This window comes from Eulemur rufifrons, chromosome 3, assembly GCF_041146395.1.
Source record: "Eulemur rufifrons isolate Redbay chromosome 3, OSU_ERuf_1, whole genome shotgun sequence".
Lineage (NCBI taxonomy): Eukaryota > Metazoa > Chordata > Mammalia > Primates > Lemuridae > Eulemur > Eulemur rufifrons.
In genome coordinates this window covers 77278949-77294187 of record NC_090985.1, presented here as the reverse complement: position 1 = coordinate 77294187, position 15239 = coordinate 77278949, and the positions used below count along the sequence as shown (strand labels likewise).

The following is a 15239-nucleotide window of genomic DNA, read 5'->3' as shown; positions in this document are numbered from 1 at the left end:
TTTAATTTGTATTCAATTTTCCTTTGTCTAGAGGTGAACATTTACAAGTTGAAGTTCAGGAAATGAAAAAATAACAGACGTACACTGATATAAGAGTCAACAGAGCTTTTGGGTATTTATTTTCATTCCATGTATATATGTATGTATTTTATACGGTAAGTATATTTTTAGTACAAAAATAGATTTTTTTTTTTTCCCAACTGACTATTGAATAGAGCAATGGAGAATTATTAAAACAAAATTAATGATAGCCAAACTCATTCTCATTTAGAAAATTTGTAGTTAAATATTCAGTATGCTCCTTACTTAACACATTGACTGTCACACTAGAAAAAAATTTTCTTCCTTGGGGCCACAGTGTTTTATTACGAAAATAGAATAAAAACTTTGAAAACAAAATTATCCTTTCTAATTTAATGAAAACTTTTTTACTTTTTATTGTTTTCTGTGTGTGAGTTAAATGCAACTTGAAAAATAGTTCTCGAGGCTCCCAAGGTGAAGAGATATGTGCCTTACATACACTTCACAAGGCCCTGGACTCAAAACTAGCTTGAGTTAAATAGAACTCACATGGCAGTTAATGTGTTAAGTACAATTTTGCCTAGCTTATATGTGAATTGCTTTTTTGCCACTAGAGGGTGTTTTTGGATAATTTAATACTACTAGCTTCCATTATTTTAAAGGCCTCAGCAATATAGATAGGTATGATTTTTTTTTTTTTTGACCATATGAAATTGCAGAGACTTATGAGGGTAGATTGTTTTGGATTTTAATAATACATATGTTGATATCTTAGAAACCTAGTTGAGTTTATTTGGGGCACCAGCATTGTAATAATTGATAGAAATATTTTGTAGTTACACTTCAAAATATTTTCTTAGCAAAATTACACATCTAAAGTATGTCATTCGCAGCACAATTCACAATTGCAAAGATAGGGAACAAACTTAAGTGCTCATCAACTGATGAGTGGATAAAGAAAATGTGGCATACATATAACATGGAATATTACTCAGCCATTAAAAAGAATGAAGTAATGTCTTTTGCAGCAACTTGGATGGAATAGGAGGCCATTATTCTAAGTAAGTAACTCAGGAACAAAAAACTAAATACATGTTCTCCTAAGTAGGAGCTAAGGAGTGCATGGTCATACAGAGTGACTTAATGGACATGGAGATGCAGAATGGGGAAGGTGGGGGGTGCAGGATGAAAAATTACCTATTGAGTACAGTGTACACTATTCAGGTGACAGGTACACTTAAATCCCAGACTTCACTTTACAATTCATTCATATAACCAAAAACCATTTGTACCCCTTAAATCTATTAAAATTTAAAAAAATAAAGCATATCACTCATGCACATTACCAAATACTCCTTTAAATATTACTTTATACTAATACTTATGCATCTAAAGCATATCATATTCGCAGCACAATTCATCTTTTGAAAATCCTATGTTTGGTGAATTTTCTGTATTAAACTTCACTGCTTCCAGATCATACAGTTTAGTTTTCCATCCTTTCTTACAACTAGAGTAGTCATGTGACTTGGCACTACTGGTCAGACTTGAATTCTGAAACAAGTAATGTGGAGCAGATACCGTGCAGTCTGTGCTTCCTAGTGAGTACTAGGAAATGTTAGTTGTACAAGTTTAGTAAGTTATAATCTCCTTTAAGATACTAATATTTCTTCTTAGTTATATGGCCATTTAATAAGTTTTAATCTTTAAAGGATACTCTTATTTCATCTTAGTTATACAACTTAGTGATAATTTTATTTGAGATAAGGATCTTTTTTCTCCCTACTGTTCTAGCCTAACTTAATGTTATTTAACATATGAGAGTGGGAGCTATTTAAATAGTAGCTAATAAGTGGACCAGCTAATGTAAACTACACAAAGCTAAAGCTTTATACTTACCTTTAAAAAATGCTTCATATACTCTTCAGGCTATGAAATCCTGGGGATCAAGAGAATAAATAACATGTGATTAAGTCCCTGTCCTCAAGTTGATATAATTTTTTGGGGGGGGATGATATATAAACAGGTAATTACAACTTGGGACAGAAAGAAGTGGTTTATTTTAATGGAACTTTTCTTTATCATGAAGGTACCAGTAAAGTGCTTCAGAAAGAAGTGTGAAAGAGGGACATGAGTTATACAGCTGACCATTTTCTGTTTCTTTTCTTCATTGTTTTAATGCTTAGGCGAGACCTGAAAGAATACGAACAAAACCGCATTACCTTTTAGTGGGGAAAAGGGAAGTGGCAGTGGAAAGAATGTGTGTGTGGTGGGACCTGTTGGATTTGTAAAATGTGAATAGCTTTTACAGTCCTGAAGACTGAGGAAAAACAACATTGAGTAAAAGTTACTGATAATTCCATCAGTTCAATCTTATCTCCCATAACTTAGTCCTCTCCTCCTTTCCCTCTTCGTAAACACCTCTATTTCTGTGCTTATTTTGAATTTGCAACAATTAGGCTGGGGATAGGAGATAGCCAGTAATGCTGAGTACTGTTGCGTACACTTAACAATGAAATGTTGATTTTCACTCATCAAATCAGCCGTATTAAATTATTATAAAACTGAAAGCCCGCCATGGGACATTAAGATGAAATTTAAGGTGGAATATATTTCCATCTTATTTACTTATGGTGGAAATATAAATTTATAATAATTTTTGAAAAGGTTGGCTAAATTTACTTTAAAAACCTTTAAAATATTTATGCCTTATAACTTAGTAATTTTATTAAATTCTACAGCAGATTTCTTCTTAGGGAAACAATCTGAAATATAGAAGAATATTTATGCAGAACATGATTAATAATACTATGTAGTGATAAAAATTGAAAATTTAGTAAATTAGTCAGAAAAGCAATTTCAAATAATTTTTAATGGCATAAGGCTATGCTTTATTGCCAAGAGGAAAAATTAAAATAGTGCATGTGTATAAAATATGATTACAATTATGTAAAAAAGTATACAGATAAAGGCTGGGAATATATTCCTCAATATAGTGTGCTTATTTTTACTAAATGATATTTAGTAAGTTATATTTTCTTTAAAGTATTTATATTTTAATTTTTAAAGGAATGCATATTTTATCATCTTTAAAAAGCAAAGAGAGTGGTTTTTCAGAATTGATCACCCTCATGTGACAATAGTTTATCTAAAATTGCTACCTCTTCCATTGTTTACTAACATTCTCAGATGTAGATGCTACCCTTGCATTAGTTAAGCTAGTTTCTTGTTATAATATCTTTATTGCTGACAGTGGTCTTGTCAAGTCTAGGTATAATTTTAAATGAAATTATTTTTCCTAAATTTAATTCAAGAGAACACTCTAAAACAGGATTTTGGAGTTTTATCATATTCTTGCCCTTTTTTATCAACTATGATTTGAAGAGTCCAGGAAATACAAGTAAAGTTTTACTTCATAAAACATAAAATAAAAATTAAACTTGATCTAAATATTTACAAGGTGTTTTGCTATGCTCTTGTTGAGCTGGGGGGAAATACATGTACATCTATATATCCATATCTATATCTATATATGAAACATTTAGATCTGTTTTCACATATTTACTTATTTAAAACTTAAAAAAAATTATCTTCTTATTTTCTTCTTTTAGTCAAGAAGAATTCTTTAAGAACCAGAAAAGTTTTTAAAGTATGTATATTTTACTACTCTTCCCAAACTTACAGTCCTTATAGTGAAAACTCACATAAACTCTGCAAGAGGCCGGGCGTGGTGGCTCACGCCTGTAATCCTAGCACTCTGGGAGGCCGAGGCGGGTGGATCGCTCGAGGTCAGGAGTTTGAGACCAGCCTGAGCAAGAGTGAGACCCCGTCTCTACTAAAAATAGAAAGAAATTATATGGACAACTAAAATATATATATACAAAAAATGAGCCGGGCATGGTGGCACATGCCTGTAGTCCCAGCTACTCGGGAGGCTGAGGCAGTAGGATCGCTTAAGCCCAGGAGTTTGAGGTTGCTGTGAGCTAGACTGACGCCACGGCACTCACTCTAGCCCGGGCAACAGAGTGAGACTCTGTCTCAAAAAAAAAAAAAAAAAAAAAAAAAAAAACTCTGCAAGAAACATTAGGAATTTAAAAGTTTGTTTTAAACACTAATTGTTCAACTGTGACATACTATTCAATTAACTATTAATTTGAAATTTTAAAACAATAGGTTTTTCAATAATGTCTTAATGAAGACGAAATCAGAGCATCATTTGAATGAGCAACATGTGTGCTAGACTAGTCTGTACCCTCCCTGAGGCACGAGATTCTCATGGTCTTCCCTTTCAGTAAACATTGTTATGGTTCTCTCTCTTGTTTCTAGAGAAGGAGTGTTTCTCACTGATACTATTACGAGAAAGCTATTTTTGAGGGGGAGGGGTCTTGTCCTTCATTGGCTCAGATACTTTACTATAGTTTAAATAGAAAACATTGGACAGTATTAGAAATTAAACACCACCTAAGTCATATCTACTAGTGAAAAATTATCTTGATGTGGATGCATTTCACACCTAAATTTTGGTATTGTCTGTAATGGGTATTTATCATGTTTGTAGTTAGGATTTTGAAAATCCTCCCGTGTTTGGTGAATTTTCTGTATTAAACTTCACTGCTTCAAAATCACAGAGTTTAGTTTTCCATCCTTTCTTTCCACTAGAGAGTAGTCATGTGATTTGGGACTATTGAACAGACTTGAATTCTGAAACAAGTAATGTGAAGCAGATACTGTGCAGTCTGCATTTCCTACTGAGCGCCGTGGAGTTTAGTGGAGAGACAGTGAACTGCAAAGGTAGCAGTGGCAGAGAGTCAAGAAATGACAGACACCCTTATTGCAAGATGTAGCCTGTTCCCCATGACAGCACTTTAGCTGACTATACTCCGCTGGAGTAGTCAGTGATTATAATTTGGGCATTGTGTCTGCCTGAACAGCCTCGAAACTTGACTATCTGGCTCTCCCAGGGATTCTGTGAATTTCCCAATAGCTTTTAATAAAATCCTTTTTGTTTAAATAAACTGGACTGGGATCTGCTATTTGCACTCAAAAACCCTTCAACAAATAAATTTGGTAAAATCTCATGCTTCCCTTTTAAAATGTCTGTAGTGGGGGAAATGTTAAAACCATATTCTACCAGAGGGAATCTTCAATATACCGAGTTAAGACACCTTTCTTATCCCAATTATAGTGTTAGATAATCACAAACTTAATTTTAAGAAATATGCTTTGAGTATGATTATACCTATCTTACAGAACTAATTTAAGGATTATCAGTAATACATATAAAATATTCGCCATAATGTCTGATACTTAACAGACTCAGTAAAAGATATCAAGTGTTTATTATTATATAATTTTGGTTATATGTGCATGTTATATGTTGATCAAATACTTATTTAATTCCTGCCAGGCAATGAATTATTCTAGGTGCAGTAAACAAAGCAGTCAAAAATCCTTGCCCTTTTGAAGTTCACATTATAGTGGAGGAAGATTGAAAATAAAGACAATGAATAAGTAAATGTGCTTTATATTAGATTGTAACAATGCTATGGAAAAAAAGTGGGGGGTGGTAAATGAGTGACACGACAAAGAATGGAAGTGAGTTACAACTTTAGGTAAGGTGTTCAGGAACAATTTTATTGAGAAAGTGATATTTGAGGATACATCCGAAAAAGGGGGTGAGCCATTATTGTTTATCTTTTTTGCTTCCTGCACTTAATTATTTATTGGATTATTTCCCCTTAACCTGTAGTGCTTTCTGTTAAAGAGTATTCAATATGGTAGACATGTGCAAGTGGATAAGAGAGGAAAGAGTATTTCATGCAGAGGGTAAAATAAGTGCAAAGGTTCTGAGGTGGTAGCCCAGTACCTCTGGAATGGTGTGTACATGGAAGAGATGAGTAGAAAATTAACTGAGGTAGCCAGGCAGCCAGACTGTGTCTATTGTAAAGGCCGTGAATGACTTTGGCTTACTCAGAGTAAGATAGGAATTCATCTAACTTGAACATATACTCTTAATGTATTTTCTTTGGACCCTAACTTAGTGAGATAAAAGCAAGAGAAAATAGTTGTCTCTCACTCCTCCTTAAAGTGGCCACATACATTGATCAAATTAAGTATTCTTAGCACTCAGCTTTCAGAAAAGTATTAATATTACACTATCTAATGTAAAGTTGGAGCAAGCCGAGACTTCCTCCCCCACCTGAGTGTAACACAAAAGGAGCAGTTTCCTCACTTTGTGATAACTGCCCTCCAGTCTCTAATATCCCATCCTTACACTCGCTTATTAAAAATAAAGACTTATTTTCTATTGACTCATCTACTTTGTCTTGCTGAGGAGGCAAAGTTTAGTCATTAATTCTACCTTCTTAATATAGTACCTAGTGTTCATAAACAAACTTGTCTTTCATTCCTATTTCCTCACTCATCAATGTTCAATAATCTCAATAGAACCTTTATATATAAGGGACAGAGATTCTTCTAAGTAATCTTGAGAAAAGGGATTTGACAGAAGGTGCACGTGGTTTAGAACTGGAAGGTCATTAGGTCCTGAGAAAGGTTCAAAGATTGGTCTGTCAGCCTCTATGCTTCTCTTAGCTCATCTGTCATTTCCTATTTTCTGATTTCTTCACTCACTACTATGTATCTCTTTTGCTCCTCTACTCCTTCAGCTTGCCAGTGCCCAACTTAATTAAATTTTACAACTTCCTCTCTATTTCAGGCTGATAAATACAAATCAAAATTTTCTGATGATAGAGTGATGAGTAGTTTAAAAAGGCAAATTCAATGCAACCATTATATCCATAATACAAACTTCAGAAAGTAAGTTGATAGAAGCTTGCTGGTGGAGTTATCCAGAAGGTAAATTAAGAATTTAAAAAGTGAGATTTCAAAAGTTTCTATATTCACAGAAGGCATGATCTCTATTTTGCAGATGTCATGACTGTCTCTGTAGAAAATCTCAATCTACAAAAAGCTACAACAAGTGAGTTTAGGACAATCATAGGATACAAGGACAAGATGCAAAAGTCAGTCATTCTTATATGCCCGAAATGAACTGTATGAATTTGAATTTTAAAATACCATTTCCAATCACACATATGTGCATACACATCAAAATAAATAGTTATGCATATATCCAACAAACTATGTGTAGGATGTATATGCTGAAAACTATAAAACACCAATGAGAGAACCTAAAGAAGATCTAAATAGAGGAATATTTCTTAATGCAAAAGATAAACATAGTAAAGATGTCAATTCTCTCCCAATTTAATGTATGGACTTGAGGTAATTTGTTGAAATTCTGACAAGCATTTTTACTGGTTTCACAGGCTGATTCTAAAATGTATATGGAAGGCAAAAGAACTGAAATAGCCAAAACAATTCTGAAAAAGAAAAAAAAAATTGGAGGATTCAAATGACCCAATTTCTAGACATATTACAAAGGTATAGTATTCAAGACAGTGTGGTATTGGAGAAAGGACAGACGCGTTGATCATTGGAAGCAAACAGAGCCCTCATAAATATACCCACACTAATATAGTCACCCAAATTTTACAAAAATACAAAGGCAATTTAGTTGAAAACCATAATCTTTTCAACAAATGGTGCTGAAACAATTGGATGCACATATGCAAAAAAAAAAAAAATGAAGCTTGAAACATACCTTATGTTTTATACAAAAATCACTCAGAATGAATCATGGACCTAAATGTAAAACATTAATATAAAACTATAAAACTTCCAGAACAGTGATTTCAACTGGAGGTGCTTTTGTTTCCCAGGGACAATGTATGGAAACATTTTTGATAGTCACTACTGGGGAGGGAATTCTACTGGTGTCTAGTGCGTAGAGACCAGGAATGCTGCCAAATATCCTACAATGCACAGCACAGCTACCTGCACAGAAAAAGAATGTTAATTTCTTAGTTTGGAAATATACCATGGTTATCTACATTTCCCTGAAAGGAAAGGAAACTTGGTAAAGAGTACATGGAAATACTCTGTACTCTCTTTGCAACTCTTCTGTACATCTGAAATTATTTCAAAATAAAAAAGTTAAAACTTCGTATCACCACTTTAGGGCAGTAAAGCACTTCAAACATTTGATAATTTTTCATAATTTATGAAGACATCATGTACCATAGCTGAAGTATTGTTTTGATGTCTTGCAAAATCACTTTAATTCTTTGATTAAATTTATGAAATGTATTAATATTGCCAGACATGGCTATATGTTGAAAATTTGAGAACAATACAATATTTTCAAATGTCTCCTCTTTGAAGGAGTTTTCCTGTTTTATCTAACCTGAAATCTTTCTGATTTCTCATAGAACTTGTTTTCTGAAATAATTTTGTTCCCTTGTTATTGACTGTTTCCTCTCCTGGAGTATATGCTCCATGAAGGCAGGGACTTTGTTGTACCCCTAGGACCAGAACTGTCACATTAGAGATGGATGCTTAAATACTTGTTAAGTGAATGAATTATCTATATTTGAGTTGCATCTTCTCGTTAAGTCGTCTGTATTCAAAAGCTGGAGCTTCTTTAAACCCCCACTTGGCTGTGAACAAATTAGTCTCAACCCTGGTATCAGGTAACTTACTCAGAGTGAAAGTAACACCTGTTTCTTAAGCAGAAAGATGCACTGGCTTACACATTAAGACTTTTCATGGCAAAAGACAAATTCATACTTTTTCAAAAGAAAAGATAAAAAGGAAATGGATCTGTCTTTTGCCTTGAAAAATTTTATACTTTTGTGGCAGATCATTCTTGTTCTACTAGAAGGCTTCTACCTCACCTGATTGGATGCTCTGCAAAGTGAGCTTTTTCCATTTATGATAGTATTTAGAACACTTCCAGAATATATTATAAGGTTTTCTGTCCAATTAAATTTTTAGGTAAAATGTTCTCATATGAATCAGATTATTTCAAATGTAAGAAAATTTGTGATGAGCATTGAAGGTAGAAATTGGCAAACATATGTCCACCTGTTACATGGTAGCACATGGCAGGTTTTATTAAGAGTTACTTGTTGAGCTGAGAAGTGGAGGCACACAGGAAGGAATGATCAGCTGCATCTGGGAAGGTATGGGAAGGCTTCAGAAAGGATGGGACCCTTAGACTGTGTCTTGAAGAAAAAGGAATAAATCATCAAGCAAGAGTAGCAAACCCTAAATTGTAAATGTTTTCACTTGTCTTAACTCTCTTCATGTAAAATATGACTAGAAATTAATTCACTTTTAGAATAGTATCTTATAGAACACTAACCTCTTCCCAACTTAGAAAATTTCTGCCTTATACAGAAAAATGCACTTCTTTCTCATCATTCTGTATGTGGAGGATGCAAAACAAACCCTACCTTATTCCACAAACAAAATAATCATTTAACATTTTTCTCAAATATTTAGCTAATTTTGTGGGTCGAGGCAAACAGATATATTTTTATATTTAGACATTAAAAACTGTTGGAATTGACAGTTATCAATGCACCTACCTATTTTGTTGTCCTAAAATATTTTCATAGATTCTGTTATTTGGTCAGAATCAAAGCTGAGAGATGTTCGCAACAAATAAAATTTAGAAATCAAAGAAAATTTCATGGAGATTTTGAAAACACAAAGCTGTGGGGGCCTGTCTTAAATTAGTTGTGTTTCATTGTCCTATCATATTCATCTTTAAGTAAATTATATTTCAATGTAGAAATGCATTTCCTAGATTATTTGAATGGAGTTTGATAATAGAATGGTATAATGCAATTCATGTTTACCAATTTACTGCCATATGTCTAGCTTTTCCCATTAGGAGCTGAAGGGAAGACAAAAGATCATATATTCCTTTAAGAGAGAGAAAACATTTTAAATAAATTATTTAAATAATAACTATATTTAAAATAAAGTACTGGTCAAACAATAATGCATTATACAGGGAATTAAGTGCTATGGGGAACCAAGGGGACAAATATTAACAATATCTAGAATTACCATGGAAGTCATAGCAAATGAGGAGAAAGGAATTGAGATGCCCCTGGAAGTATGAGCAGGATATGCATAAAATTTGGAAGAACTTTCTAAGCAATAAAAACATAATGAATAAAGATGTGAAGACTGCATTACAGAGCACCATAAAGACTATCTGACTCAGAGCACAAGATGTATGTTTCTGGAGAAATATTAATAGAATGTAGAAGGGTTGACACAACGTACTTCTTAAGCTGGCTGTCCATGAAACTGGCCTAATGCAAAGAAAGTATGGCCTAGTTCAGGTTTCTCATGGATGAACTTTAAGAAAATTATCTTAACCTTGAAAAGAGTATTTCCTTAAGCATGTTTTTTGAAAGGCTTTTTAAAAAGATTTCTTTTAATTGAAACCCTTTGTATAAAGCAATATTCCCCTTGCTATTATATTAACCTTCTATTAATTATATTAACCTTGTGTTAGTTTAGTGGTTTTTATGTAAAAGTGTGCTCTGTAGTCAAATAAGTTTTGGAAATGCTACATTAATGTTACTTTTTTAAAAGCCATCTGAATGAATTTTCAGAGCCTTTAATATGCTTGTATGAATTGTGAATCTCCAAGAGAAAATTTAACTGACCTCAGAACTTAAAATCCTTCTTCTTATTTCTTGTTTTGTTTTTGTAGCATTGGTAAGGATTAGGGTTTCTTGGGACAAACTTTAGAAAATGATGATTTAAACCATCTGTATATATATTAAAAAGAAAATGTTCACTGAAACAAGTCTCTAATTGAGGAGTAGAGATACTAAAAATATAACATCCAAGATCATTATTAGCCAGCCTACCTTGCTAGTGGCTAGGAAACAAAGAAGGGAAATATAACCATAAATTTGTGGGTAATTTTTCACAAGCATCTGGCACACAGAACACATGTTGAATAAACTTTTTTTTGTATGAATTTTCTCTAAAAGTCAAATCTATCATAAACAAATGATAAAAACCAAGGAAGAAAATTTTAATAACTCTTTTAACAAGCATTTCAAAAATACTGCGTCTTATTTTGCCACAATCTCAGAAGTTTTTTTTTTTAAACACTGTTAAGGAATGTTATAAACAGCCTTTCAAGGACAGTTTCAAGAGTTTACCTTTAGAAACAATTTCCTCATTTCTCTAGCTGATGTTTTACCAATAGCACCAATTCGTCAGGATAAAGGTGTACCACATACTTGACCATATATTATGGTTTATGGTGGAAAGAACATAGCTTACTTAGAAAAGTCCATCTGAAGAAAGAAAGAAAACTTGGTGAAGTGCTAGTCAGCTCCTCTTCTGGAGTTAACAGTGATAACTAGTTAAACAGAAATAGTACTTGACTCAAATCTCCATTAAGGGGGCGGTCCAGTAAATGCTATATAGCTATCTGCACCAATGAGGATGAAATGCCATATGATTTGGGGAAAGTGAGAAGGAGCAGGAAGGTGTCACCACCACACATTGAGGGTGCCACTGGGGCATCTTCTGTAGATCAATTAAAGCAAGTCAGCACATAACTAAGCAAGACAAATAAGAAAGCATGAAGGATATGAGTTCAGCGAAATGCAAACTGGGAGCTGTTTTAGGGCTTTGGTCTTTCTAGAATAGTGTTTCCATTTTCCTTTATGTGTAAGACTTTTTTTAATTTAAGAATTTAACATAGAAAGTAGTGTTCCTTCTCTTACATAGTTCCGGGGCCCCGGTTTCGTGGTAATAAGGTATTAAACTCATATATTAAATGGAAGATCAAGTAGTAGTGTAGCATTAAAAATCTTGTCTTAAAAATTCTGCTGGGATTCATTAAGTGCATCTTGTGATATTAATACATAGGTCATTTATTTTATCAAAGGAGAAATGTTATCCAAAGTAAGCAATTTGTAGTACTGTATGAAAATATTTTTATATACAGATATAGTGTCAAAATTAAATATACACATTCCATTCATTAAAAGGCCAACATATATTATTCTCTTAAAAAATATACTTCCCAAATTGCAAAATCATTTAGACAAGTTTTATTATACAAAAATGACAAAAGTAACTCAGAACTAAGGTTTAAAATCCTTAGACTAGGTGGATTTCTATTTTTAAAAAAGATGCCTTTTTTTCATTTTAAAACATTTGCTATACCATTTATTGAAGGCATTGTGTTACATATTGATGTTCAATTACATCTCTGGGATGTCTTTATGCTGCTGCTCCTTTAAGGTGTATGACTCTCTTGTTCTCATGGGCATTGTCCATATACCACTGTTAACCTTAAAACATCTCCAGCACAGAAGATGACAATTTCCACTCTTAATACAGTATATTGATTCATAGAAGGCCATAAAATTATTTTAATAATAAAGCAGTGTAAATTTTGAATCCTGTAACCTATACATACTTCATAGATTTGATGTCTTCTCCTGAAATATTCAAACAGGTTTGAAAAGTATTATTGCAACTGATAACTTACATGAATTGTCTTACAAAACTCAGTAAAGAATCAATACCGATTGATATACGTCCACATACATATGAAATAGTTTGTGGATTGCAGCATTCAGTTTCCATCGTTTGTATCCATCTTCTAGTAATACAATATGGATTTCTCAATTGCTCTAATCCATTTTTACCAGGATGCATTCAGTAACTTCCAGAAGGCATTCTACTCCAAAAAAAAATTTGCATAAGCAGATAGATTCTTGGAGGATGCAAGTAAAGTTCATATGTTTCTCTATCACCACTCCATATTTTTCAGTGTTCCTTAGTGCCTCTCAAAATTTTATTCCAACAAGTTTTTATCTCTTGTATTAGTCTCTTTAGGAAACACAAGCCATTCTGTTTTCTCTGTTCCTTTGAGGATTTATTTTCTTCCTGGAGAAATAGATTTTAAAAAGTTTTTTTAACTTCACATTTTTATGAAAATTCACATTTTTAAATATTCAGTCTTTAATTTCCATCATGTTATGTTACGCAGAAAATTTGGTATAATGAAAAAGGAGAATGTTGCATGATATTTTTAAAACTATGATTTCTAACTATAATTGTGATAATTGATATGTAGAAAATTCAAGGTTGATATGGTTTAAGATTTAGGATTCATCAAAGAGCTATGTTAGCTTCTAAATTCATACTATAACAGTGGACATAATAACACTGTTTAAACTTTAATGAGAAAGATAGCTGTATATTACTAGAGTTTATTTTTGATATGGAAAAATGTATTTTTAGTGGAAGGAATAAATTACACAACAATATTCAGATTATTTTAGCAAAGATAATAAGGATATACCTGATTGAACTTGTGCCCTAAAGTCTACCCCAACTATCTGGCTTTTGCCAGAGTATGGCAGATAACTGCCTCATAAGCTAGTTTTTAGCACCTGACAAGAATCTTAAAGAGAGTTGCCTATACAATCTATAGAAAATGGAGAAAAAGATACTTTACATGGAAAAGACATATAAGGGAGTAGCTCTGCATAGACTCAGCTATATTCCTCTGAGCCCTCTAACCTGGGGGAGTGGGATTAGTACAGGGTAGGGTAATTCTTCATTTAGATAACAATCAGTTATTAGGTATTTTCTAGGTCAGGTATTGTGCTCAATACTTTAAATACAGAGCATCATTTTATCTCTTAATAACCCTATGAACTTGATTTTTCATTTCACAGATGAGGAAACTGTTCTACAAAGAGGATAAATAAACTGTTAAGGTCACACGTCAAGTAAGTATAATGACTGAGTCTTGAACTCATCTGTCCTATGTTTATTTTAGTCACAAACTTGGATCTGTTTTAGTTATATATTTAGTAACATTAGCACATACCTTTTGAATAATATATTTCAAAAATTAAACAACAGATTTCAAAGATAAATATGTGGGAAAAAAATGTATAGATTATTTTTAGTGAAGGTTCCAGGATGTTTTAAAAGTATGAATTGAAGTTGAACTTGATTAAGCAGATTTTTAATATATAGATGTAAAAATTTCATATTTTCCTCAGAGGCAAAGAATGAGCATTCATTAAAAGGACAAAAATAAGGAATCTTGATTTTATTTCTGTAATCCCAGGAACATAGATGTTATTTCCTTTTTCTAAACTTTCTTTCCAAATTCTTCAAATTCTTTTAGTCAGAGGCCATCAGTATATTTATATTGCTTTTACATCATGTGTTCATTTCATTCATTCCAAATCTTCCACTTCAGATGGAATTCCTAGGGTTTCCTGAGTCCCAGAGTGTTCAGCTTCACCATACTTCTCTAAAAAGAGTAAGGAATTTCCACGCTCCATATATATATTAGTCAAATAACATAAATAATAATGAAAATATTAAAGAAGAACCCATCACTCTCATCAACCAGATGGGCTCATTTCTCTGTGCTCCACCTTAGTTAATACATGCATCATTTTAAAGATTAATCAGATTTAATTAGGCATTCTGCCTTTTTAATTCATAAATATTTTCCATATTGCTATATACTTTTTAACAATATCTGATAGTATGTATATGAACATATGTAGATATTTACAAACTATTATATATTATTTACACTGTACAATCCATACTAATAAGTATAAGATAGATCCTCATTGTTTAATTTTTATTTCTTTACAAAGGATCAAAGATTTTTTTTCTTTATGTACTTGTTTTCTAGTGTATTTTCAACTATATAAATTGTTCGTTTTTTTTGCCCATTCCCTATTGATGTTTTAATGTTGTTTGTTTTTAGGAAAATAATACTCTGATATTTGCCCTGGCTTCTTCTATTTTTAAATAGTGTCTTTTTTTTTTTTAATGTAGTTTAAAGGAGTCCAGTTTTTAAGAGGTACCTCCCTTCTCCTTTTGTTAACATTATAATGAATATTTTCAAAACTAACCATAGAAGAGAAACAATTTAAAGAGAAACATTATGGAATTAAGTTGAGTGAAAAGCTGACAAGCCATAAAGAAAATTTTAGTTGCTCTTACCAAATTCTTTGTTGGTTGGGCTTCACTCAGGGGAGGCGATTTTTTTCCTTTAACCTTAAAAACAAAATCATATTTATAATATGTAATAGTAATCCTTTATTGCTCCTCTCATTGTTTGTAATTGCTAATTTTCATATTACTTTCAGCTCATGTAATCTGAGAACCCACTTTAAGTTTCTCATTGTTAAGATAGTAGCATACTAATTTTCATTTGTAAATATAATATCAGGGAAAAGGAAGGAGTGAAAGAGGTTAATCTTCTGAATACTTTGGAT

At 32.5% G+C, this 15239-nt stretch overlaps 1 protein-coding gene across 5 annotated transcripts in view; it reads right to left on the bottom strand.

Moving 5' to 3' along the window:
• Positions 1–12128: 12128 nt before the first annotated feature.
• Positions 12129–15239, bottom strand: part of IL7 (interleukin 7) — a 53673-nt gene continuing 50562 nt past the window's right edge. For 2 of the 5 annotated variants that reach the window (XM_069466326.1, XM_069466329.1), the window contains 2 exons: positions 14965–15018; positions 12129–12867 (listed from right to left, as the gene is read on the bottom strand). In XM_069466326.1, coding sequence (XP_069322427.1) covers positions 12748–12867; positions 14965–15018 — 174 coding nt within the window. In that variant the 3' untranslated portion in view covers positions 12129–12747. Of the gene's footprint in view, positions 12868–14159; positions 14255–14964; positions 15019–15239 lie in introns of those variants that run through there. The other 3 variants (XM_069466327.1, XM_069466330.1, XM_069466328.1) reach the window with 2 other exon arrangements.